The sequence below is a fragment of the Gordionus sp. m RMFG-2023 genome, chromosome 1, assembly GCF_954871325.1.
Source record: "Gordionus sp. m RMFG-2023 chromosome 1, tfGorSpeb1-WG-v2, whole genome shotgun sequence".
Classification (NCBI taxonomy): domain Eukaryota; kingdom Metazoa; phylum Nematomorpha; class Gordioida; order Chordodea; family Parachordodidae; genus Gordionus; species Gordionus sp. m RMFG-2023.
Window position 1 is genome coordinate 54,592,025 of NC_088775.1, and position 27,592 is coordinate 54,619,616.

The 27,592-nt window shown below is 29.0% G+C and overlaps 1 protein-coding gene across 2 annotated transcripts in view; it reads left to right on the forward strand.

Annotated features, from left to right (window-relative positions):
• The window catches only part of LOC135922759 (tRNA N6-adenosine threonylcarbamoyltransferase-like), a 67,882-nt gene extending 40,661 nt beyond the window's left edge, over positions 1-27,221 (forward strand). For both annotated transcript variants that reach the window (XM_065457214.1, XM_065457215.1), the window contains one exon: positions 26,984-27,221. In XM_065457214.1, coding sequence (XP_065313286.1) covers positions 26,984-27,168 — 185 coding nt within the window. In that variant the 3' untranslated portion in view covers positions 27,169-27,221. The remainder of the gene's footprint in view (positions 1-26,983) is intronic.
• Positions 27,222-27,592: the final 371 nt, after the last annotated feature.

Below are 27,592 nucleotides of genomic sequence, written 5' to 3' on the forward strand. Positions count from 1 at the left end.
TAAAATATTGCCAAACTATTTAATCATCTTGTGTCATTGTTGAATGAATAAAGGCTTTGATTCATTTAAACTGAATACAACTAAGTTCGGCACACTCTACGGTGCAGTATTGTTAATAATATTCTTAGTGTATATAAAGTAGGATAAATGGATACCAGTCTATCAGATGAATCAAATATGTCACAAAATAATTGCTTATCGTCTTTTACTGTAATTCTAATCTCTTCGTATAATGGTCTGGCCTTGATGTCCCTAGCAGATTCACAAATTATTTATGTTTTATTTATTTGTTATTTCTTTTTTAGAAGGGTTGTCACATGAAACTTTCTAGCTTAAAGAAAATATAAGTCCTAAACAATCAACATCTATCATCTGTTAACAAATTTTTTTACAAAGCAGAGGATTTTGTTACAAAAATGAAACAGGTTTTCTCAAGGCTGTTAATACTTCTAAAAAAGAATTCTGGTTTGGGTTCATTAAAAACCTGGGTTCCGGTGTCGGCATTGAGAAATTAATTTACACAAAATGGATACACTAATATAAAAAACGATTCCGCGATTAATGATTTTCACAAAAAATGTTATTAATACTGAAAATAAAAAAAACAATATTTTAAATATCTAGTATTTATTTTATAAATATTTTAGATGTAATTTTAATACTGTTCAAATTTTTTATAATTTGAAAAAATAAATGAAATAAAGAAAAAAAATGAAATGAAATTTTGAGTTTTGGTTCAATAAAATATCAGGGTTCGGGTTCACAGCCCTTGCTTTTCTAATAAAACAATGAATCTTTTATTTATATGAACCCTTGGCTAATAAGAATGGAATAGGTTCCCGCTATTTAGTCCTTCTGATTTAGATTCAAGCACCTCTATGAACAAGTATATCAGCATTTATTTTGATTAAAAATCATCCATAATAATTTTATCATGTATATATGAAATATGATATTTCTATTTGAAATAAAATTATAACTGCAGTCATAACTGAAAATAAAAACATGGTATTTTTTACCGTATGTGATTTAAACCCACTTTTTAGGGTTGGCCTGGGCCGGTCTATGAATATCTATCTAAGTAAAAATTGGACCGTGACGAACAAATTATGTTTTTTTAAAAATATTTAAACAATGGATTGATAACGAGAAAGGTTATAGAGACTAGATACTATTCAAAAATTAGAGCTTCTACCTCTTTTCTGCTATCTGCCTCATTATTCAAAATAAAACTAATTTAACGAACGAAACAAGGTTAGCCCCTAACCTATAGAGTTATGAATTGAAATGAATTTAACAAAATGTTTTTCAACCCCAACATCGCTATCCTCCCCTCGCCCACCTTTGTGAACCTAAGCTTTAACGTTAATTGTTTCGCATGGCTTATATCAGGAGTATAGTCAGAGTTGGACAGGTCCTCCAGAAAAAAAATCTAGATACAGATACAGATTCTTTATAAAAAAATGAATCTTAGATACAGATACTAGTATTTTTTCAATATCAAAAAAATACAAGATAAAAGATACTTGTATCTTTTCTAAATTAGAATATCTTAAATACAAGATACTTTTAAATTATCATTACCAATTAAATTAGAATTGCCACAATTGGGTGTTTTTGGATTGTGAACTTAAGAACCTAAATATAAAATAAAAATATAAACTAAATTTGATTCTTAATCTTTATTAAATAAATAAATAACTATAATCAATTACAAAGTGAAAAATATAATCAAAATAAAAGAAAAATAAAATAAATATATAAAAATAAAATTAAAAATTATATGTAAAAGTAAAAATTAAAAAAAAGTCTTTCAAGCGAAAAAAAAAGTTCTTCATCCCACTTGTTAAAACTCTTAAAGTATGAAAAAATCTACAATTATCACGCGTTTTTTTTCTCATATACATACTTAATAATTTTAATAAAACATTATTTTTATTTACAATTTGAATAAAGCATTTGTAACGCAAAAATACAACACCCTTCCACTTAAGTTAGACCCACCAATCAGCGAATGACCAACTTCTTTCGATTACTTTACAGATCTGGTATCTCCACCAAATCTATTCTTAATCTTTAATGTCTTCTAATTTCTAACGACGGTTGTCTATTGATTCTTCACTTCTAAGGACTGTTTGTATTCGATTACAATCTGAAATTCTTGAATCCTTTTGTTTCTTGTCAACCCCTTGTAAACGATTATCTCTTGATCTCTATAGGCAATTGACGAACTCGATTCACTTCGGTTTTCATGATTCCCTATAAATTTTTCTAGTCTCTTTTTAATTATATTTCGTTTTAACCTTGGTAAATTATCCTAGTCTTTGCTTTTTTCTAACGGTTTCTAGTAATTAATGATTAGCATATTATCTGGTAAACGATGACGACTTTTGTTAACGATTGTAGCTTGACAGCATTGACCACTTACTAGTCGCCTATTTCTAACGTTCTTTTATGTTAACCGATTGGCTCTTTAACTCTGTCACGCTTCACGATAATTTGTCTGCTATTAACGATTTTTTCCCAGAATTCTGGTCTCTATGATCATCAACTTTCGTATCTTAGACTAAAGTTTCCTTCAACAATTGGCGATATTAATAAGCTATTAACGATTGCAGCATGAACGTCTCGAAAATTTGTTCTATCTAGTTTCTTGTTTAAAATGTTCTCTAATTTTCTGCGATTACTATTGTTTCCACGAATTCTCGTCTTTAAGGTCGTCGATTTTCGTATCTTAGACTAGAGTTTCAGTCACCTTGCTATATTGGTCAGCGATTAACGATTGCATCTCGAACGTATTGACCCTTTGTTCTATCTAGTCGCTTGTCTTTGAAGTTCTAGGCATCTAATTCTTGTAACCGTATAGATCTTACGACAGTTCCTAGTTATCGACTTTGTCTTTATTCTCACTTGATCTTGGTCTCACCGTTTCAGATCGCATCTAATCTACTTCGACCTAAAATAATCTATTTAACCCTTTATAACTTCTGAAATATTTTATCCCTTTTTCTTACATTTATTCTCAAATTTGAACTACACCGAATATATCATATGTCCACATCGTCTTAAGGTTATCGCCTCTAATCTAATTTTTCCTTACATAATCTATTAAATAGCTTAATTTCTATATACTTCTTTTTTTTTCTCTAAATTAAATCTTAAAACTATAATACATAATCAAAATACGCTAAATTAATTATACTATTATGTCAAATTCTATCACCCCTCTACCCTCAATGAAGCCCAACTCTATATCTTCCTTGAGCCCTTTGTAGGTAATCGTCCTTTAGCTATCAATCCACATCTTTGTCAAACATGTTTATCTACCGTTGAATCTATATCTAAAATTCTCTTGAATATCTGGAATCTAAAAAAACTTAGCTCTAAATTTTTATTCAATAAAAATCTTGTCTTGTGGTACACACCTGTTCTTTAAAGAAAAATAAAATATTTATTTCTTTTCTTCTTTATGTGGTTCACGACCATTGTTCAAAAACAACTGGAATAATTATCTTTTTTATTCTTTTTCACCCACTGACTTATCTTCTCGCAAGTCTCGTTGTTTCTCAACATACCAAAATTATGATTCTCATAACTCTCGCAGACTTGTTAAAAAACAAATCAATTATGTCTATCATCAATTTCATTCCATCAGAAATTATAATTCTCATAATTGTGTCTATCATCAATTTGTTCCTTAATAAATTATGATTCTCACAATTATGTCTATCATCAATTCTAAAACACAAAATTATGATTCTCTAATTCTAGCACAACTTGTTTAAAAAAAACGTACTTTTTATTTCACAATTATATATCAGTATATTACACTAAAATTCTTCTTTTAAAAAACATCTTGAATTCTACCTTTTTTTTATCAAAAAAAAGTCTTTTTTCGAAGTATTTCATATCCATATCATTATTAAAAATAATTATTTCTTCATTCTGCACGATATTTTCTTCTATCTAAAACCAATTAAAACAATTTAAAATAAATCTCATCATTTCTTTTTTAGTATTTCTCTATCTTTTTACTATTAGAATAACGTTTTCTAATTGCCTTAAAATCTTATTTGATTCAAAAAATAAAAATCCGATCTCCAATTTAGCTCGATTGCGGCATAAATTTTCTAATGACGAAAGCCGTTTCTCTTTATGAAGATTTTTGGTTAATCTACAACCTAATATTATACTACATTCACATATCAAATCCTTGAGGCTGTTTTATCTCTCGCAGCCCTTAAAATAAAAGTTAAACGTAAATCTTCAATAAGAATTTAATTACAACATCAACTATTTTCTAACAATAAATTTATATTCTAATCTTATTCGCCGAATTTTAATATTATTATATCTTAGCAATATAAATTGATCACTAGAAATAACTATGACAAAGAAAAAGAAACATAAATTGCAAAGATTAAAATTAAATAAATAATTTTATATTCTAAAATATCATAGTCTCTATTAGTTTCAAAATTCAAATAGTTTTAGTTTACCAGTAACTTCTAAATTTAAAATTCCTAATTATCACCTTTAAATAACTAAACACAAACTTCTTTATCTTATCTACTATGAATGCTACCTTTATAATTCTTTGTTTTTAATTTTAGATTTTATATTCCTACAGTAACATAATCTTATCAAAATAATTTTTCTTTTTCAACCTACATCAAATAAATCTAAATCTCTTTTTTATCCAATTTTTATTTTAAAAGATAAATTTTCTTCTTTTTAGAATATTTCTCTAAATATTTTTCCTACTTTTATTTACATATTTTTCTTACGTTCTTCTGGATTTTTTTTTTATTAGAATACAGTTTGACTCGTCTCCTTGTCCCGCCGTATATATTGATTTGCATTAGACTGAAAAGTTGTAATTGCCCTGGCACCTCCACTCTCCAACATCATTGTCACAATTGGGTGTTTTTGGATTGTGAACTTAAGAACCTAAATAAAAAATAAAAATATATACTAAATATGATTCTTAATCTTTATTAAATAAATAACTATAATCAATTACAAAGTGAAAAACATAATCAAAATAAAAGAAAAATGAAATTAATATATAAAAATAAAATTAAAAATTATATGTAAAAGTAAAAATTAAGCGAAAAAAGTTCTTCATCCCACTTGTTAAAACTCCTAAATTATGAAAAAATCTACAATTATTACGCGTTTTTTTCTCATTTACATAGACGGGGATCTAAATAATAACTTAATAATTTTAATAAAACATAATTTTTGTTTACAATTTGAAAAATGGATTTTTTTGTAACGCAAAAATGCAACAAGAATAGTTTATAAAATACAGTTTTTATTATTTATTTGTGAAGAACATAGCATACACATATAAGAATGAATATTTGCAATAATTAATAAAATATTTATTAATGAATTAATTATGATAACCAGGGATTTTAATATTAGTTTTTGCCCATAAATAAACAAGGAAGGGAGAGTAGTATATTTAATGGGAAAAATTTGCAAATACGAAAAAAAAATTAAATCAAATGATTTATTAGAATTTGCAGGTTATTTTCTGTGTTGTTTTAAATATAGCTTATATTCGGAGTATAAGGCTAAATGGCATCTCTAAAAAAAATATACTAGTTTTATTTTATCATTATCTTTAATAAGTATTTATCATTACTTGTTTGTGATATTATATATTTTTTAAATTTGTTTATTTTCTAATATGACTTATTAATTCTTGCGTTTGTAATATCATATATATAAATATAATTTAAATCTCTTTTCAAATTTTTTTTATATATTTCTTGCAAAATCATTAATTATATATAAAAAATATGAAAATAATGTACAACATTATATTAGAATTATTAAATACATAACAATTTTCTTTAATGCATTTTAAATTGATTAAATTTTGTAAATAAATACTGAAATGTAATTTTACTTATATCATAAATAAATAAAAGTAACTAATAAAGATAAATTCTACCTTATTATAATTATTTTATGACGGGTTGAGGGGTAATTAGTTAGTTTTTCTCCTACTTTTATTATAGTTATTACTTGTTATTTGAAAATAATATTTTTTTATTCTTTATAACCCCCTCCCCCCTTATCATACACACAAACTAAATAATTACCCTTCAACACCGTCAGCTAGTTATGGTAAGGAAAAATTTTAAAAATATCAGCTATTAATTAATATATATATAATTAATACTTTAAATTTGATTATATTCAAGTTGGTGCATGCCTAAAGCATACGCCTTTGAAAACGGGAGGTTTGTGGTTCGACTCTCGTAGATAGCAAAAAATCAACATTACATTATATAGTCTCCTTAAATTTTAAATACATTAGGGAGATACGAAAACGATCGTGTTTTGATTATGGAGATTATATATATTAGATGAGCCTTTTAAAATTATCAAATGTTATAAATTGCAGCTTAAACATTTCCTCTAATAAGAACTTGCTAAAATAATTATATATAAAATATATTAGGGATGTGCCGATATTTTTTATCGGATCGGGCCGATTTCACCCATTTATCGGTTATCAGCCAATATTATAAAATTTGATCCGATATAAAATGGCTTCTTTAACAAAAATAAAATTTTTAAAAAAAGTTATATCTAATATCATTTATTTTTATTCATAAAATCTAAATCCATTTTTATGTATATTTTTTTAATAATAATAATTAATAAACATTCTGCCATATTGTTATTTTTTTTGCGCATTATGTTTATAAAAGTGTGCGATATTCTCGTCAGAATCTGTTTTTAGTTAAGCTGGTGATATTGACAGTTACTTTCGCCGCAAGCTGACCTCTGATAAATTGGAAATATTGGTATTTCTAAAAAGAAATCTTCGATATATTAATGTTAAATATTATTTTAAATATTATTTTAAATATTTATTTCAAATTTCATAATATAATTTATGTATATAGATTAATGTTATTACTTATTATATAAAAGTGATTTAACAATAAAAATATTTTATATACTTTTAGAATTGCAATTGAATTGAATATAAACTATAACTGATCATTATAATATATTTAAATGACATAAGTTATGGTATAGTTAAATTATAGATGTTATACTAATAAAAAGTGTATTAAAAATTAAAACCATTGGTATCTTTACAGAATACGAAATTAGATATGATATAGGATCGGTAATCGGCCGATATCAATTTAATAACGGGAATATCGAATCAGCCTCCAAAAAGCAGTATCGATACACCCCTAAAAAATATATATCCAAAATGATTTTAATTTGATAATCAACCATCTTCTATAAAAATTTTTAATAACAATTATCTAAGAGGGACTTAAGTATAGGTATTATTATGTTAATTATTATAAAATAAAAATGTATAATATACTTTAATATGTTTAACAAAGTTTGTAGAGGAGTTTGTTGAACCTTTAATAACTTTTTTACTTGTGCAAATTTGACATTCAGCTTGTACCTTGTTCTTTTTCACATGAATTACTTTATAAAATTTTCCATCTAGAATTTTAAGATTCGGATTTGATTCAGGAGAACCTATCTCCATAATCTCATCTTCACTACTATGATTGTTAAACATTCTACTAATTAAAAAATATTACATATAAAATATATCCTTCTCTTATTTAGTTTTGGTGTTGTTATTTTTAATCTATCTATCTTTGTGACCTGTAAAATTTCCAACTAATTTTGGTTATCAATATATTTAAAATATAACGGGAAAAAATAAAAAAAATAATACAAGATTTCACGAAGAAAATAAAGTTACATTGTGTGATATGTAAATGTTTTAAACATGAATATTAAAAAGAATCTGTATCTGTGTCTTTTTAAAGAAAATGAAAAAGATACAAGATTCTTTTCAAAATAAAGGATCTTAGATACAGATACTAGTATCTTATTAAAAATGTCAATAAGATACTGAGTACATGATATAAAAGGATCTTGTATCTTAGATACAAGCATTCGCGGTATTGCCCAACTCTGAGTATAGTTGAGTAATGGCTAACTAATTCAGATCAATCTGTAGGCCCATGCCTGATAAAATCTGTTAAGATTAAGGCGTTTTAATTTATATAAATTTATCTAAAATCGGAGCTTCTATATTTTAAGAAAAACTCCTATACTAAAGTTTACCGAGTTTTTAGCCGACTAAAAATTGGCGAAAGCCGATGAAAATTAAGCATTTTCCCTAATATAATCAGGAGTACAAACCAAATACCTAAAAAATATTTAGACATTTTCAAATATTGCGCTTTTAATTTTGTTGCCTAGAAGATTCATTTTTGCTTCAAAGGTGTTCTTTTATAATTGGATCATAATCCGATAAGTTTAACAATCTTTAGAAAAACTACCTATTATTGGGTGCATAGATTATATCAATGCATTTGCCGATTATTTGCCCATTAACTGGTTTTGATAAGTGGCGGTGCAATTATTAATAGAAATGAGTGCCCAATTCGAATTAATTAAATCATTTTTGTCATAACTTAAAAATTTTATAGATTTATGCTCTGGAATAGCAATGTATAAAAATCCAAAAAACAATCATGGGATAGTGAGTAAACATATAAATGTTATTAATAATATTTGGTAACCACCACTTCTTAATTTTGGTAAAATATCAAAATCTAACATTTCCGAAAATCCACACTTATTACTCAAGGTTGAATTCAATTTACAAATTTATTCCATATATAATTATTAATGATGGAAAAATTGTGAGTAGGTGAAATGATATTTACCCAATAAATTATCTCATATAGATAGTTAGTTTTTAAAATATTGTTAATTCTTTGCGAGCCTATTTATTTTTTTCATGTCCCGCCCATTTATATTATCATAAAGATGTACCCTTTTTGATCACATTTTAGAGAGATGGGGTTTTCCCCATAAATTCTGTTGCAGGTTTTTAGGCTCACTTATAGCCTTTTATTTCATTACGAAACAATACCGATAACTATAAAGTAGAGCTTAGTTTTTCTCGACTAGTTAATCAAAACTTTTCTTCGTTTAACAATAACACATGATAGTCAATAGTTGTCCAAAAACTTCTATAAATGATTTGCTTATATCATAAATATCTAAAAATTAAATAGAAAACGTCAAAATGAAATTGGGAATTTTTTTATAAATATTTGTTAATATCAATTGATTCACTGTTTTGTTGCTTAAAAAAATTTAATTCATATTTTCTTCATGGAAAACTGTATTTAAAAAATTCTAGCGGGGGGGGCCACTACGCCTAGTGTTATTTGCTTGGTCGTAAAATTTCCAATTTGGTGCTCAGGACTGCACTGAGCACAGACCCGGAACAAAAACTCATTTATTTTTAATTACTTTTTATTGAACTTATGAAAGTATATATGTTCAATATAGGTATCAATCGAGAGCTAATTAAAGATCTATTTATTATAAGAACAAGCGTTTCCTCTCGATGTAGGGCTTGGGGGTTCAGGAATATTTATATCTTGTGTGTAATCATATTTATTATTCTAATTGAGCAAGTTTAGGTCTTAAACCTCTATTAAACCGTGTAAATCTGAGGCAACGTCTTAAATATTTTGCTATAAATATTGTTATAATTGATTTAACTATCTAAAGCGCATTTATTCTAAATAACATATATATTTTATAATAAAGACTTCAATCATGAACATAACATTATTTTTTCTATCAAATATTATACATTTAAATTTATTTTTCGTATTTTGATTCGTTATAACATTCAAATTCTAGTGTAATTCTATAAATATTTGAAATCTAGTAAAAATAATATCATTTTATATAATTATTACATTTTTATAAATTTTTAAATAATAATACATTTTTTATTTCTAATAATATGGTATGTTAACTGAGGGTAACATTGCGTATATAGATGATTTTTGTTAAAATAAAATATTTATTAAAAATTTTATCAAATAAATTTATAGCTCAATGACTATTGATATAAGTTTAGAATACCGGTAGATAGTGAGGATTCTCAATTAAGTGATTCGTCTGATGAAGAATATATACCATGTGACACTGGTAAATTTTGTATTTCTTATGCTATAATAAATATTTTTAGGGGTAATTGAATCAGATGATTTAGATATTGAAAGCAATGACTCTGACTCAAGCCATCCAGATGATGGATTGTCAGGACGACGAAATATATGGAAATCTTCTTTAACTAATGTCTTACGAGTACCTCCAGATTGGAAAGGCAGTTTACCCTTCGCCAATAAAGTTAAAAATCAGATATACTACTTCAAATTTTTACTGGGAAATATACTTCCTACAATAGTACAATCTAATCTATATGCAATTCAAAAAGATATAAGCAGACCCCTTAATTTATCGTTAAATGAATTAGAACAATTCAAGAAATTTGGTCTATATGAGCATTATAAATCTGTCAAGAGCTCGTTTATATTGGACGGCTGATACTATCGCGGATGTGGCTAATATTATGTCAGTAAAAAGGTGGGAGTTCATAAAATCATGTTTTCAACACGAAAGCATATCCTTTTGGGACTGAAGGGTATGATTCTTCATAAAATATGACCTATGCTGACGATCACAACAGATATTTTAAAATTACACTAGGAGAAAATCTATGCGTCGATGAGCAAGTTGTTCCTTTCAAAGGGCAAAGTAAGATGAAACAATACAACCCCCTAAAACCTATAAAGTCGGGTTTTAGATTTTTTATATTATGTGGAAATGATGGTATTATTTATAACTATGAAATATATATGGTGTAGATTCTCCAAGTCGAAGGTATGCCAGATATAGGGGCTTGTGGGAATTCAGTTCTGCGCATGGTTGTCGCAGTCCCATTGCATCAAAATTATAAGTTATGCTTTGACAATTGGTTCTCTATCATAAACTTACTGGTTATATTAGCGCAAAGGGGAATACAATGTGTATCAACGGTTAGGGCAAATCGCCTCGAACATTGCGTTTTGCCAACAGATTAAGATATTTAAAAAAAGGAAGAGGAAGTTTTATTGAAAAAAAACGGTGATCAATGGAGTCGATTTATCTGTTATCAAATGGTTTGACAATCGTTCCGTTTATCCAATGAGCAGCTTTATAGGGGCCCACCCAATATCTGACGTGAAACGATTCGATCCAAAAAAGGAAAGCATTAACGTGAAATGTCCAGCCATTTTTAAAAATTACAATAAAAACATGGGTGCAGTGGATCTTATAGATTCCCTACTACCATTATATAGAATTCATATCAGGTCCAGAAAATGGTATCACCGAGTAGCTTTTCATATATTTGACATAATGCTTGCTAATGCATGGCTATTAAACCTGTTACAAATTCCCAGGAAAAGAGCAGGAGTTGCTCCTAACTTTTAAAATATCAGTTGAAGAAGTATGTAAAGGAAATAAAAGTATTAATTCAACGAGTAATAGACAAATATCGGTGCAATCTGAATATATAAAAAAGTGTAAAAAAGGTACAGCACAGTGTTCCAAATTCGGAAAGACCAATTTGGATATTGGCCAAAGTATAATAACAAAGTCAGGTGCAAATTAGCAGGATGTAATGGCATTACAAAAGTGGCGTGCGACAAATGTGGGGTCTCATGTTTTACCCCAGCAAATAATTGTTTCATATAAACTGATTTTTTAGTATTATTAATTTTTCGCTTTAATTGGTATAGCGTGCAATAGAGGGTTAAGTGGTCAGGAATGTTTCAACGCAAAATATTGATATGGGGGTCAAATAAAAGGTAATCTAATTATATTTTGATTGTAATTATAATTATTATTTCAAGTGGACGGGTCTAGGTTTAAGGGGTCAGGAATATTCAACTCAAAATATTGATATGGGCATCAAATAAAAGGTAATTTAATTATGTTTTGATTGTAATTATAATTATCATTATAAGTGGGCGGATCTAGGTCTTGAATGGGTCGAGAATATTTTTAACAACTCAAATATTAATATGGTCAAATACAAGATAATTTAAATATATTTTGATTGTAATCTTAATTATTCTTCTAAGTGGGTGGTCTTGGGGGCTGGAATATTTTTATCAACACAATAATATATCAATATGTAATAGATAATTAAAAGATTCTTTCACTAGTCAATGATTTTAACTGCAATTCTTAATATATGTGATTATTATATCATAATAGTAATTTTCTTAGCTACAAATATAGTATTTAGAACATTGTTTTTTTAAACTGTAAATTTTTTTATAAAAGTTATACGTAATTTTAATAATTACATACTATTAATTCTTAAAATATGCTTTAAAGAGACGGGTTAAAATTTTTTTAACTTTTATTTAATATTTAAAATCATTTAAGTAAACATTAAAAAAATAGGCTCCATGAGATTTCAATATTTTTAATATTAAAATTAATCTTGCAAAGTAGATAGAACATAGGATGATAAAACCCCGCTTAAAATAATGTTTTAAGCAAATATGTATATAATATTAATTTTATTGAGATAAATAATATGAATCCGCTTCATTCAAGGACTTTGTTAAACGCCTCGAATTTAGGAGATTTTTAAAAACGAATTACGATTTTAACCAAAAAAATATTATTGAATTAGCTGAAATCCAAGTTTAACCATTTTTATAATAGACTACATTTTACTCTTTTAATAACACGAATAATAAATTTAAATTGAAAGATATTTTCCATTTATTAAATCAACTTCTAAATAAGTGATACCTTATATTTCTATTCTTACCTCTCTAATTGATGTTTGCTTAATAAAATACGGAAACACATTTTTTTAATAATGATTATTTTCAGAGTTGTTAAAGGATACTTAAATCTGGATACAACAACGTCTAAGTAGTTATTTAGATACAGATACAATTTTAAAAATGTATCTAGTGTTGTTAAGCGGCTAAGTCGAGTCGACTTAGCTACAACTCGAGCCTAGTTTCTAGTCATAAAACAACTCCGACTCCGAATAAATGAGCCATTAGTATGTTCACTTAGTCCACTCGCTGGGTCTGCTCAATTTTTTTTTATTATAAGAAAATTATAATTTTTGATATTTATTACATGTATTATGTAAAAGTACTCCATTCGAGTCGATTTTTATGAACGGTTATCTCAAATGTCTGGTAAATTACTAATTGAGTTACTGATTAATGTGAACAAAAATTATAATAAGAATATTTATGTCGAAACTAAGAATGGTTCTGGACCAATTCGGCTTCAGGGATTTTGGACTTAATTTGGTGGAAATTTTGATAACATAAAATTAATGAGCAGGCTCAAGAGTTGGCTCAAGCCGACTTTTGGCAAAAATTTATTTATTTGTGATTAGTGTTGTTAAATTGCTGAGCCAAGTCGGCTTAGAACTAAACTAAGCCAGTTTTTGAGTCAAAAAATTGAATCAGGCTCAAGTCAATTCATTGAGACATATGAGTCGGCTGGCTCAGAATTTGGCTCAAGCCGACTCAGGAGTTAGCTTGAATTCGATTTAGAGCCGAGATTTATTTATATATGATTGAGACATTTTAAGAATATAATTATGTAGAATTATTGTTCTACCGAGCATTATTATTTATTTTATTTATATTTAATGTTAAAATTTTTTATTTATAAATGAATAAAAAAATGGGTAACTCACTGATACTCGGGGAAATTTTTATTTTTTTTAAAATATTTTTTATTAAAAAAATAATATATACGCGATCGTCGGATATTGGAGGAAATTTATTGATGTAATAATTCAAGGCTTCATTACTCAAAAGTCTTAAGAATTGCATACTTTTTTCGTTCAATTGGCATAATTTTAGATTTTGATGAGAATTTTTTTTAATTCCCCAGAACTGGAAAAAAATCTTCCACTCATTTATATATATGGTGAATTCCATATCAAATCAACCAAGGTTTCAACCCGACCCCTTTTAATTTTTCTTAAATTTTGTATACTCGTAGTATATACTATAAATAAGAAAAAAAAAGAAATTTTACCTTCCAACACTGTTTACCCGCTAAGATATGGCCGTTTAAAGCGCGGAAAAATGGTACATTTTTGACAAAATGCACCTCATTTATTTTCAAATATCTCGAGAAATAATTATGTTAGAAAAATAATTTAAATTTTATTATGTAGCTTAATAATATTTCTTAATATGACATATAAATAAATTTGATTAATATCGAAAACCGGATGTATAAAACTGGAAATGATCATAGAAAAAAAATGTATTTTTTCAAAAAATTTTTTCTGTAGATAGATATCACACTGCTTTATATTTGTACAAAATCCTAGACTGGGATGAACATGGGTTTAATTGAACAAATATAACCCAAAATATCATCATATATAAATTTAATGAATAGTTATGAAATAATGTTAATTAAAAATTATGTCTAATCTTTATCAAAATTTTTGACAAGTGTCAGGGTTAATGAGTTTTGTTAACTCTAAAATCAGACATGGCCATCCCAAACAACTATTTAATCTATAACCGTGAGCTACTAAGCTCTTTTGAGAAAATTTATCTTGCTCACAAAAACAACCAAGGGCCAAATGTTATACTTTATATATTAAAATACTCTTTTTTTTATTGCAAAATATCCTTAACATCCAAATTCTTTCTTAATCAGTAAAATAATGATGAATATACATTTTTCAATCAAATATATTTTAAGTTAATTTTTATTATATTATTTAAAAGATATATTTTATTTAAAAAAAACAGTTTTGGAAATTTGGCAATAGGTCATTCATCCATAAATTTTCCCCACCTTTTTAGAAAAATTTTCTACTTTTTTTCCCCTTCTAAAATGGGCATGTCAAGCATTTGTAAGTCATAGAAATATAACCTTGATTCAGGCTATTTGTTTTTATAAACATGGGTCCAGGTTAAAACCATGTATAAACTCTGGTAAACCCTCTTCAAATGAAATTTTATACAATAAAATTGAAACAACCCCCATTGTAGCTCAACATTTTATCCTGATTTTTATGATAATTTTTTTAAAGTGGGAAAAGCCACCAACCTTAGTCCACCTGCCTTTTAAATCAAGGTATTTAATTTCATTTTTTTAACAACACTTATTATGGAAGTTATTTCAAATTTAAATTCCCTTTAAGCATGGGAAAATCTTTTAACTTTTCCTTTTAAAGTCTTAATTAAACCTACAGATAAAAAAAACTTCTTTAAATGATTTTATTAAAAATAGAATAGACCATTTTTATTTAGAAATGGAAAATTATATACCTGATGTAAGGGCCGATTTTGCCTATAAATGTAAAATAATCTCAAAAAATAGAACAAGGGGACGTATGTGGAGCTCCCAGATTAGCTTCATCTATTGGAAATTTGCCCCGTTTGATGAATATACATTCACTCTATTAAAAAAATTGCATCTTCAGGCTTTTGCTGAGGATCTTCCCACTCTATAAAGTCTAATTCAATCGAAAATAGCAAGGAAGAACTTATTAAAACAGTTTTATCTTTTAATAAAAACTAAGCGGGGGAAATTGACGATTTTTGCCCCTCTTATTTTTAATTTCTAATTTCCCTAAAAATCTTATTCAGGATTCATTTGTAAATTCATTGGTAATACTTAGCGAAAATATATTGAACAAAGATTTACCTCCTTAAGTTCATCAAATCCTTTTTGATGCAAGATTAATTGCACTATCTAAACCTGACAGTGAGGTTCGGCCGATTGCAATAGGGTCTTTTGGAGACTAATAGCTAAGATAATCGTTGAGTGCATCAAACCTGATGCTTCAAAAATGTTTCAAACATATCAACTAGGCTTTGGTACTAAAGGGGGGATGCGAAATAGCCACCCACTCTTCGTATATATATCGAAGATCCTCCTCCAAACTCCGTAGTCTGTAAGCTGGATTTTAAAGATGTTATTAATTCTTTATCCAGAAAAGTATTTTTTTGAACATTTTTTATAAAAAATTTTAAGTTTTTGCAAGATTTATTGAACAGTTAAAGTAGCCGTAAAACCCCTCTCAAATTTGGGGAATATACAATTCCTTCTGATATGGGTATACAATAAAGAGATCCTTTGAACCCTCTCATATTTAGCTAGGCATACATAACCTAGTTCATATGGTATCTGGATGATGGCACCATTTGTGGACCTTTTAAAAATATTGTAGCAGCGATAGATTATATGGAGCCGAATTCTCTAAACATAGGTCTTACTGTAAATAAAGCTAAATCTGAAATATGCTTTTTAAATTCAAATGTCCTCGATGTCCAGGAGTTTAAAATCATTAAAGAAAGTGAAATTAATCTTCTTGGTTCACCTCTAAGCAGTTTTTCCAACTATGAGGTGTGTAATAGAATTAATAAACCTTAAAGGTATTGATAATATGATTAATTATATTCAAACATATTGTTAATTGTGTATGATGATTAATTGATGTATTTTAGATTGATTTGTAAAAGATATAAAAATATAATAAATTAGTTCACTAATAATAAAATATAAAATGGCGCAGTTTCAAATGGGAAATTTAATATAAAGGAGTGCGAGATAGAAGTGTATTTATCATAGATGGAATTCATTTTTAAAATCGCCAAAATAGAAGACAAAATATAGTTTTTATTAGCAAATATTGGATTAGTTGTTTATTCAAAATTATTTACTTTGTGTTTACCGAAGACATTAGCTGAAATATCATACGATGATATAATTAAACTTTTAAAAAATTATTACTCGAAGAAAACTAATTTTATGTTGAGAGATATTATTTTTTCAAAACGGAACAAGAAAAAGGTGAAACGATTAATAAATAAATTATAGATAAAAACAAATAAGTGTGATTTTAAAGAGATGTATGATACAGTATTGGGATAAATTAGTGTCGGGAATTAGGAATGAAAAAATATTGATTTAATTAATCAACACTCTAGGCTTGACATGGGTTAGGGCTGTTCAAATCGCTACCTCAATGGAGACAACGGAAATGATTTCGTATGAAAAATTATCTGCAGGAAATGAGATAAATAAAATTAGGGAGCAGTATGACAAGTTCCAGCAAAAATTATTTGTTATTGTGGATTAGAAAACCACATAAAACCTAAGTGCCCAAATTTAAATGCAATTTGTCATAATTGTGGAATAAACATTTACTATGAAGAAGAAATCATGGTAAGAAAGAATATATTCGAACGATAGATGTCCCAGAAAAGGAACGAGAAAGTTTTAAGGATTGGGATTCTCCAGATGAGTCTCTAAAAAATTGGTGAAATTATTGATAGATAAAATATATATTAATTTTTTTATTGACACAGGATGGGCAGTCTCCATTTTGAATATAGAAGACGTTTACCATTTAAAAATACCAATAACAAAAACCGATATTATTTTAAAATCTTATAATAATTTAATGATCGATTTTCGAGGTCCCGATAATTATAAGAATATAATTATATATATGAAAATTGTAAACAATGGTATTAATTATGATAGGTAGAAATCTAATAAACAAATTAAATTTAATCAGGCGCGTACGCAGCGGGGTGGGGGGCAACCCCCCTTTCCCCCCAAGCCAAAAAATGCAGATGCCGGATTATATTTTTTAAAAATATTATTGTTAATATTAATTTACATTTGTTAATATTTATTCCTATCTCAATATATTTAATTATATTTATTTATCACATTCATCTACTAAGTTATTTTATCAATTAATTTCTATTTCAAGTTTTCCTTGGCGTAATTTACCTATATTTTCTAATTTTAGTGGCGTATTATTTATCTAAATTTCTAGTCAAATAATAAATATCTCTGAAACTTTTTGTCCAACAGGGAGAAAGAAATTGCAAGCTTGTCCAACGAGATCGATTCTCCACCAGTAACAGCTTTTATGGAGTTAGAAGAGCCGATTATTAATGCTATTACTGAAATATCACAATGGCTTGAAAGAAATATTTGCTCAGAAGCGAGAAAATGATTGGATTCAATACCTATTCCAAATTTTTTTTCTCATTAGAATGTATTATTTAATTATACAACTATTTTATGTAATACTTTTCAAAAACATGACATACTTGATTAAATGAGAATAGCGGAGAGCATTTTATTAGAACTCAAGGAAATGAGAGCTAATGTTGATGAAGAATTTCATATTTTATATGTTATTGTTGAGACAAAAGCAGAGCTATACGTGTTTAATATTGTCCCCCTCGACTTGCAGCAAGCAAACTCATCGTCAAAACATTAATATAGGATCAGTAGAAAAGTATTAAAAAACAAATGTCCCCTCTCTTAGATACATTTATAACCCAAATAAATGAATGGTTTTTAATTCATCATGCAGCACTTACAAATCCGCAGATATTACTTCCACAAAAGCCTTTCCAACCTTTTTCAGATGGTGATAGAAAAAAAAATAAATATTTGTTAGATTTTTATCATGAAGATGTTAAAATATTTTATGATGCCTTATTAGCTGAATAACTATGATTAAAAGATTAACTATGATTGATACAGTCCCAAAAAATGCTATGGATGTGTTGCATTATTTCAAACACATTTTATATTATATTCCCGTATTAAAATGCTCTCGCAGTTATTTCCTTGCTATGTTTTGCCCTTTCAGGCAAAACATGGAAATAACCGGACATCTTGGCCTTTATGGCTTTGATGTCCCTAAGGCCTTTATTTCAAATATATTAGTCAATCAAAAATTTACAGTATAGCGAATAGAAAATAAACAATGGTATAATTAGCGTAATAATAGGTATTTATGTAAATAAATATTAGGGATGATTCGTTCTAGCTAATGTTGTTTATTGCTGTATTTTTGATTGACGTTGTTAGGCCAAATCTTGGGATGAAATTGTTAGTTGATCCCAGTCGTATGAGACGGTGGTTGCGCCGTCTCCAGGTATTGACAGGTTGGATATCAATGAGGGCGTCTCCTGGCTTGACTGAGGTTCGAATAGTGATTCGTCGTCTTGTTGCAGCAGGATATTCCCTTCTAGTATAGGTCCCTCGAATAGTCCTAGATGTTGTCTTGGCGCCATCCAAGTTCTCGATGGTAAGTCAGCTGGGTTGTCCTCAGTAGGAATCCACTGTATGTTCTGTGATATAGCAGTGAAGTTAGGCAGGCCCAGCTTGATCATGATTTGAGTGATGATAATTTCCAATGACGGGGATCTTGAGCCTCCTTTTCTAAAGGTGTAGTAAGCTACTGAGGAGTCCGTAAAGATCATTGGGTGCTCATTGTTGCGATGTATGGCCATGATTGCACCCATGCCTACTGCTAGGATTTCCTTGCCGTTGATGTGGGCTATCGCATGTAATGGAACGTTGAAAAGTAAGCAGGCTTCACTATAGGCTACTGAGAGGTTATCAGTTTCCCAGAAGTTGATTCCCATGTGAGAATTGGAAGCATCGACGTAGACGGGCGCGTTTGCGTAGTAATGCAGGGGTAGCGGCGTTTCTAAGGCGTCGATGATGAGTTTTGCCTTGGTAAATGCTAAGAAGGTATCTATTACAGGGGTAAGTTGCCCACTATTCATGGTGACATAGTATGGAGAAAAGAGTCTGGACATGCCTGTTATAGTATAGGCGTAATGATTGACGACTCCTAATACTCTGGCCGCTAACTCTATGCCCACATCAAGGTGTTGGTACGAGTGTCGCCGGAAGACTTCCAAGCATTTGAGCAGTCTTCTTCTCGTGGTGGTATCTGCGGAAACGGTTTTGGCAGATAGATCAATGGGAACGCTCAGGTAGGTAATCTGCGGTGTAGGATCCAAGACCGATTTTTCGGGTGCTATTTGGAGGCCCCAACCCTCCAGGGTGCAACGTAAAGAACGAGTTGACCACTTGACATCGTTTTCGTTGGACCCGTAGATCAAGATGTCGTCTAAGTAGACGTTATAGCTGGCTTTCTTGACCGTTTTGGCGCAAGCGTCGAGGATGATGGATTGTAAGCAATACGGGCTGAACGACGCTCCCATGGGCAGTACTCTGTACCGGTATTTGTCGTTATTGAACTTGAATCCAAAAAATTTCCTAACCCCAGCTGCCAACGCCTATACTATAACAGGCATGTCCAGACTCTTTTCTCCATACTATGTCACCATGAATAGTGGGCAACTTACCCCTGTAATAGATACCTTCTTAGCATTTACCAAGGCAAAACTCATCATCGACGCCTTAGAAACGCCGCTACCCCTGCATTACTACGCAAACGCGCCCGTCTACGTCGATGCTTCCAATTCTCACATGGGAATCAACTTCTGGGAAACTGATAACCTCTCAGTAGCCTATAGTGAAGCCTGCTTACTTTTCAACGTCCCATTACATGCGATAGCCCACATCAACGGCAAGGAAATCCTAGCAGTAGGCATGGGTGCATTCATGGCCATACATCGCAACAATGAGCACCCAATGATCTTTACGGACTCCTCAGTAGCTTACTACACCTTTAGAAAAGGAGGCTCAAGATCCCCGTCATTGGAAATTATCATCACTCAAATCATGATCAAGCTGGGCCTGCCTAACTTCACTGCTATATCACAGAACATACAGTGGATTCCTACTGAGGACAACCCAGCTGACTTACCATCGAGAACTTGGATGGCGCCAAGACAACATCTAGGACTATTCGAGGGACCTATACTAGAAGGGAATATCCTGCTGCAACAAGACGACGAATCACTATTCGAACCTCAGTCAAGCCAGGAGACGCCCTCATTGATATCCAACCTGTCAATACCTGGAGACGGCGCAACCACCGTCTCATACGACTGGGATCAACTAACAATTTCATCCCAAGATTTGGCCTAACAACGTCAATCAAAAATACAGCAATAAACAACATTAGCTAGAACGAATCATCCCTAATATTTATTTACATAAATACCTATTATTACGCTAATTATACCATGGTTATAATTAACAACTCTTCCCATTAGTAAACTAATGAGAGAAAATTCTCTTTTTTAAGAAGAATAACAGAGCCATGCAAAGGTACCATTTGCGGGGCACAATCCAGATTTTTTTTAAAAAATTTTTTCAGCCCTGGGTTTTTTTTAAAAAATTTTCAGGTCCGACCCGGCTTTTTTGAAAATAATATTTTCAGACCCGGTCCGAATTTTTTTAAAATTAATTATATTTATTTTTGATTTTTATAGCTAATAATGGAAATTTCAAATATTTGGTTTTAAAATATATAGTTCGGCCCGGATATTTTTTTTTAAAAAAAATTTCAGGCCCAACTCGGGTGTTTTTTTTAAAAAAAATCTTGAGCCCGGCCCGGGTATATATAAAAAAATTAAAATACGGTCCGGCTAGGGGGGCGGGCCTACAAGTCTCTGAAAAACATACCTATGAAATACAACTTCTGAAAGTAGATTGAATGATTTGCATCTTTTGAATATTCATAGGCATTTAACGCCAAGCAAGGATAGATAATTGAAAAATTAGCTCAAAACATACAAAATACAATTATTCCTAAGAAACATTTTGTGTATTAATTTATATTTCCAACATTTAATTTTTTTATACTTTATATATTTTAAAGGCTCAAAAAATTTAATTGGATCATTTAAGTGATTCATATCGTGGTTACATTCACTTTACATTTTGTAATTCACATTTATTTTATAGTTTTTCAATGCTGGTTTATATATATAATTTTTTTATAATTCACATTAATTTAAAATTGTGTATTAGGAAAGTTATTAGTCTTAATAAATTTATGTTTAGTATTTTTAATTAACAATAATATTTAAAAAATTTTATTACCCCCCCCCCCCCAGACTAAATTCCTGCATACGCGCCTGAATAACATAAATAAATCAATGTAATACAGTTAATGAGGTTTGGGGGGATAATATTGAATATAAATTTTCATCATTATTTGTTAAGAAATTAGATTTAATGAAAGAGTTTAGGCAAGTTTATCGGTAATACTCAACCCCAACTTTCAATGACTTAAAAGCAGACCTATACCATTTGCGTGGAAGACCAAACTATAAGCGGAATTACTACGACTGGAATCCATGGGAGTTTTAGAAAAACTAAAATACTTGAATATCGCTTCTCCGATCATGCCTGTACTGATAAAAGATGGATCCGAATTTGCGGTGATTTCAGATATACGGTTAATGCAAATATTTTGATTGATAAATATTATATATCCAGAATTAGTGAATTATTAGCCACACTAGCTAATGGATCCAAATGTACGGTATTAGATTTATCAGAAGCGTATTTTAAAATAGCGCTAGATGAGGAGGCAAAAAAGTTGTTAGTGATCAACACGCCTAGTGGATTGTATCGCTTCACACGATTTCCATTTGGGGTGCCCTCAGCGTCATTTTTCAACTCGCAATGGATTCGTTATTGATTTAAAAAAATGTATTTTTTTTTAAGAAAAGATTGAATTTTTAGGTCATACCATTAGCAAAGAGTTCACAACAACAAATAAGAATGTCAATGCAATTTTTAACGTTACCTAAAAACGTTAAAGAATTACAAGCTTTTATCTGTATAATTAATTATAATCAAAAATTTATAAACGATTTGTCAACTATTACCCCTCCTTTATATAGGATTTTAAGGAAAAATGTGCCATGGAAATGGACCAATAATGAAACAAAAGTAATTAATAAATTTACAAAATTAATATCAGAACCAATTTTAACATATTATAATCCGGAAAAACCGATAATTCTAGCTACTGATGCGTTTCAACATGGAATGGGATCAGTTCTATCTCATATCATTAACAACTAGGAAAACCGATTGGATCCACTTCTCGAACATTAAATACTGTCGAACGAAATTACAGTCAAATAGAGCGGGAGGCTTTAGCAATCATATTTGGATGATTAAATTTAAGCAATATTTAATTGGCAAACATTACTATTATCACTGATCATAAACCACTTATATCGTTACTTAATCCACATAAAAGATTAACAGATATGTTATCAAGATTAGTAAGATAGTCATTAATACTAGAAAATTATGATGGACGGAAAAAAATAGTAATGATGATGTACTCTCCCGGTTTCCAATTGACGGTAAACCATCTGCTTAGGTAGAGTTAAATATTAATTTAATAGTATCGAATGCTCCACAATTTATTATAGCGTTAGATATAAAATCACCTACAAGAAATGACCCGGTATATCAAAGGTTTCACGTTACATTGCAACTGGGTGGCCGAGGATAATAGAGAAAATCTAAAACCGTTTTTCCAGCAGCGAAATGAACTCACGATGGAGCAGAGTGTATATTATGGAGATTATGAACCATAATTCCCCACAAAATTACAAGTAAATATTTTGTCTTTTTTACATATGGGGCATCAAGCTTATACTAAAACAAAAATATTGGTACAAGAGAACGTTTGGTGGCCGAATATTAACGAAGTTATCGAATTACACTGTAAATTGTAAATTATGTCAAACATATAAACTTCATTTTTTTCCGGACCAATTAACGGAGATATATGTCTAGTAATAATAGATAGTTTTAGTAAATGACCTGAAATACAAAAAACTGTCGACAAATAATTTTACTGAAGTTAGAAAAATATTTTTAAGACTTTTTGCTATTTTCAGTTACCCCAATACGATTGTTACGGATATTGGGAGGAAGGAGCAGAAGGAGAAACTAGACAAACTATACCACTAATAAATGAAATTGATCCTATACAAAATTCGATAAAAAAAAGACATGGATCCTAAAAAAACTCGATAACCAAAGATATTGATCCTATACAAGACTCGATAATCAAAGACATCATCAAAAACGAAAAGATTGAAATCGACAGAAAGTACCGATCAACCCGCAGTAGAGAACGAAAGTACAAGTAGCCGTTTTAAGATTGATTTGTAAAAGATATATAAACTGAAGTACAAAATTATAATAGTAATTAATATATAATAAATTAGTTCACTAATAATAAAATATCACAATGGAAAAATTTTTTAAAGGCTTATTAGGACTTGAAAATATTTTAAAAGAAATACCTTCACGCCAAAGTTTTTTCTTTTAAAAAAATATTTATTTTATTTTTTTACATATTTTTAGATCTTCATCCTTTTTTTAAAAATAATGAAATAATTAATCGTTTTTATGAATTCTTTAAAAGTTTATTAGAAAATATTTTAAATATTAAATTGGAACTGGGGCTTCTCACAATTACCCTCGAAAATGGGTGGTTTAGATTTATATTTAAATCTTATATCTCTTTCTTCATTTTGGGCATCGCGTTTGATGAACAACGCCATGATATCTTCTTTTATCAATTTTAAAGATAACCTTATAAACTCGGCCTTGACAGCTTGGATATCTTTATCTCTAACTCGTTTTACCCACAGTTTTAACACATCAATCAATTTTTGAACCTTTAATTGAAATTTTTTAAAATGCTCTCATCAAACCCCTCTGTAGAATACATTCAACTATTACAAATTGCTTACTGTCCTAGTGGTTATGAATGGCTGGAAGCATTACCAAGTCGTAACCTAGGTTTATCAGATGAACAATTAAGAGTTGTCATAGGCCATCGAATTGGATGTAACATATTTCAACCACATACATGCATAAAATGTAAAATATTAGTTGAATCTAAAGGGAGACATTGTCGTATTTGTATATATAGTCAAGGCAGACATGCAGCAATTAATTCAATTATTAGACATTCACACGAGGGCCCGAATACCAAACATCCTGGAGCCTGCTAATTTTTCATTAGATGATGGCCTTAGACCTGATGGCTTAACTTCTGTGCCTTGGTCTTTAGGTAAATCCTTAATTTGGGACTTCACATGCGTCTCTTCTTTTCCAAAAAATTAAATTCTTAAATATTCAAAATTAACATTTTTTTTTACTAATCGTTATCTCTTCCCTTGTCATGCGGAACTTTAACATTTTTAAAAAACATAGGCCACAAAATAAGAGCCCTTACATCAGAACCCAAAGAATTTTATTTTTTAAAACAAAATATACAAATTACCATTTTAAAATATAATTATTCATGTTTTTTGGAAACTTGTAGTCGCACCTCCTTTTTTATATAATGAGTATTTTATATTTTTTGAAGAATTATGTGTATCATATCATATATTAGGAATTTAATAAAGATAATTAGACTTTTATACATAATTTTAAAAAAAAAGGGTTTTTTATATTTTTGAATGATAATAATTTTTATTTAATTTTAATAAATTTTAAAACGAGCAAACGTGTATTTTATTGTGTATCAAATAAATTCAACAATTTTTTAAAATTTATATTGTTTATTTATAAAAAAAATTTCCGGTCATAGTTTACTTTATTTGAATAGCAGCTGATAGATAAAATTAATTAATTTTTATTATAAGTATCTGATTCTGAATAATAAATAAGAATTATGACTTGTTCAAGAATTTTTAATGTCTTTTTATCCATTTTAAACCTGATCATAGAATTTAATGACTGCTCAATTTAAATAATATTAGAGAAAAATGTGTTTTAGCGTAACAATATAGATACAATTAATATTTTATGTACCTATTGATTTGTCCCCCAGTATTATTAAAATAATTTCATTCTATTAAAAATATAAGAAATCTTGGACGAAAACACTATGTCCCATTTAAAAAATATATATATCCTAAGCATTTATAAAATTTTGCCTACCTTAGAATTTATAAGTTTATCACCTCAATACTTGGCGGTATTGGATTTACTTGGGCAAAATAAATTTGTTTTATTTTTTTCTGGGAAAGCAAGTATAACACTAAAAATAAAATTTTATTATCTTTTAAAATCTATATAAACTAAGCATTATTGCCAATTTATTTATCGGATACATCCGATATTTATGCATAGTTTCTACGATTTGGAACCTATCTATAATATATCCTTCAATATCTTATTCAAGTCTAACATCTAAATTTATTATAAATAAACGATAGAAATGTTATATTATTTCATAACACAAATTTTTTTACCTTATAAAATTTAAAAAAACAACAACATGTAAGATGATAAAGCGGGGCCTGGCTCAATTTACATTATTCAAATAAAAAATTTAAGCAGAGAATTAATTTAATCATCTTGGCTGAGGAAGAAATAGAACATTTAGAGAAAAATCCCTTGAATTTTATAAATTTATTTTAAATTCAAGGCCCCTTTATTCATAGATTCTCCCACTTAAAGAAAACATTTTACAGTGAAAGGATATTTTAATTATCCATATTGATAAATTGTGTTGGGAATATTCTAACCCCTAAAGACCTAGACCCGTCCACTTGGGATAATAATTAAGTTTACAATCAAAATATAATAAAATTGCCTTTTTTTGACACCCATATCAATATTTTGAGTTGCCAAAAATATTCCTGACCCCTCAAAACCGAGATCCAATATAATTAAATTACCTTTTATTTAACCCCCATATCAATATTTTGCGTTGTTAAAAATATTCCACTCCTCAAGGCCTAGAATCGCCCACTTAGAATAATAACTGATTACAATCAAAATATAATTAAATTACTTTTTATTTGACTCCCATATCAATATTTTGCGTTGTTAAAAATATTCCTGACACCTCAAGACCTTGATCCGCCCAAGAATAATAATTATGATTACAGTCAAGACTCTAGATATAATTAAAACACTTTTTATTTGATATCCGTTTTATTATTTTATGTTGATAAAATTATTCCTGACCCCCCAAGTTCTAGATTAGACCGTCGAAAGTGAACGCTCGTCTTCCTAATGAATAGATCTTTTGATTAGCTATCGATTATACCTATATTGAACATATACTTTCCTAAGTTCAACAAAAAACGATTAAAAATAAATGGGTTTTTGCTCCGGGTCTGTGCTCTGGGTTCGTTTTCAAATCTGGTCTAATCGATTTTTAGACCCAAGCCCCCGGTCTGGGTTTTATACATCTAACCAATTAACAACACTGCTACTCCTATAATTATTGCACTTCCTTTGGATGAGAGATTTTTTTATTATAGCGAGAAAATTAAATTATTATATACTATAGATTTTATGGCTCAGGAAAGGAATGCTAGATCCTATGCAACGGACGAAAGATTTTGCATTGATAATGGAGCTATGATAGCTTACACTGGCAGTCTAATGCACTCTTCAGGTATCTCCACACTCATCGAAGAATCATATATAACTCAAAAATATAGGACGGATGATGTCCTCGTCACTTGGCGATAAATAATTTGAATTATATCTAATATATTAGAAATGTTTGGCCAATAAAAAATTGAAATGGGTTATATTTCAAATGATAATTAAAATTGATTTTAGTAATTTCATATAAAATTTTGATTACATAATTATTCAGTTTTTTTAAATATTTTTTTTATGCAGAGGTACCATTTGCACGGCCTGGCCCAGCCCGGATTTTTTTCGACTCGGTTCGGGTTTTATATTTTTAGGCCTGTCCTAGATTTTTTTTAAAAGTATTTTATTTATTTTTAATATATATGGCTAATAATAACGATTTAAAATATTTGGTTTTAAAATATGCGACCCGGCCTTGGGTATTTTTTTAAGAAATATTTTAGGCCTACCCCGTGTATATTTAAAATATTTGGTTTTAAAATATGCGGCCTAAGCCTGCCCCGGGGTATATTTA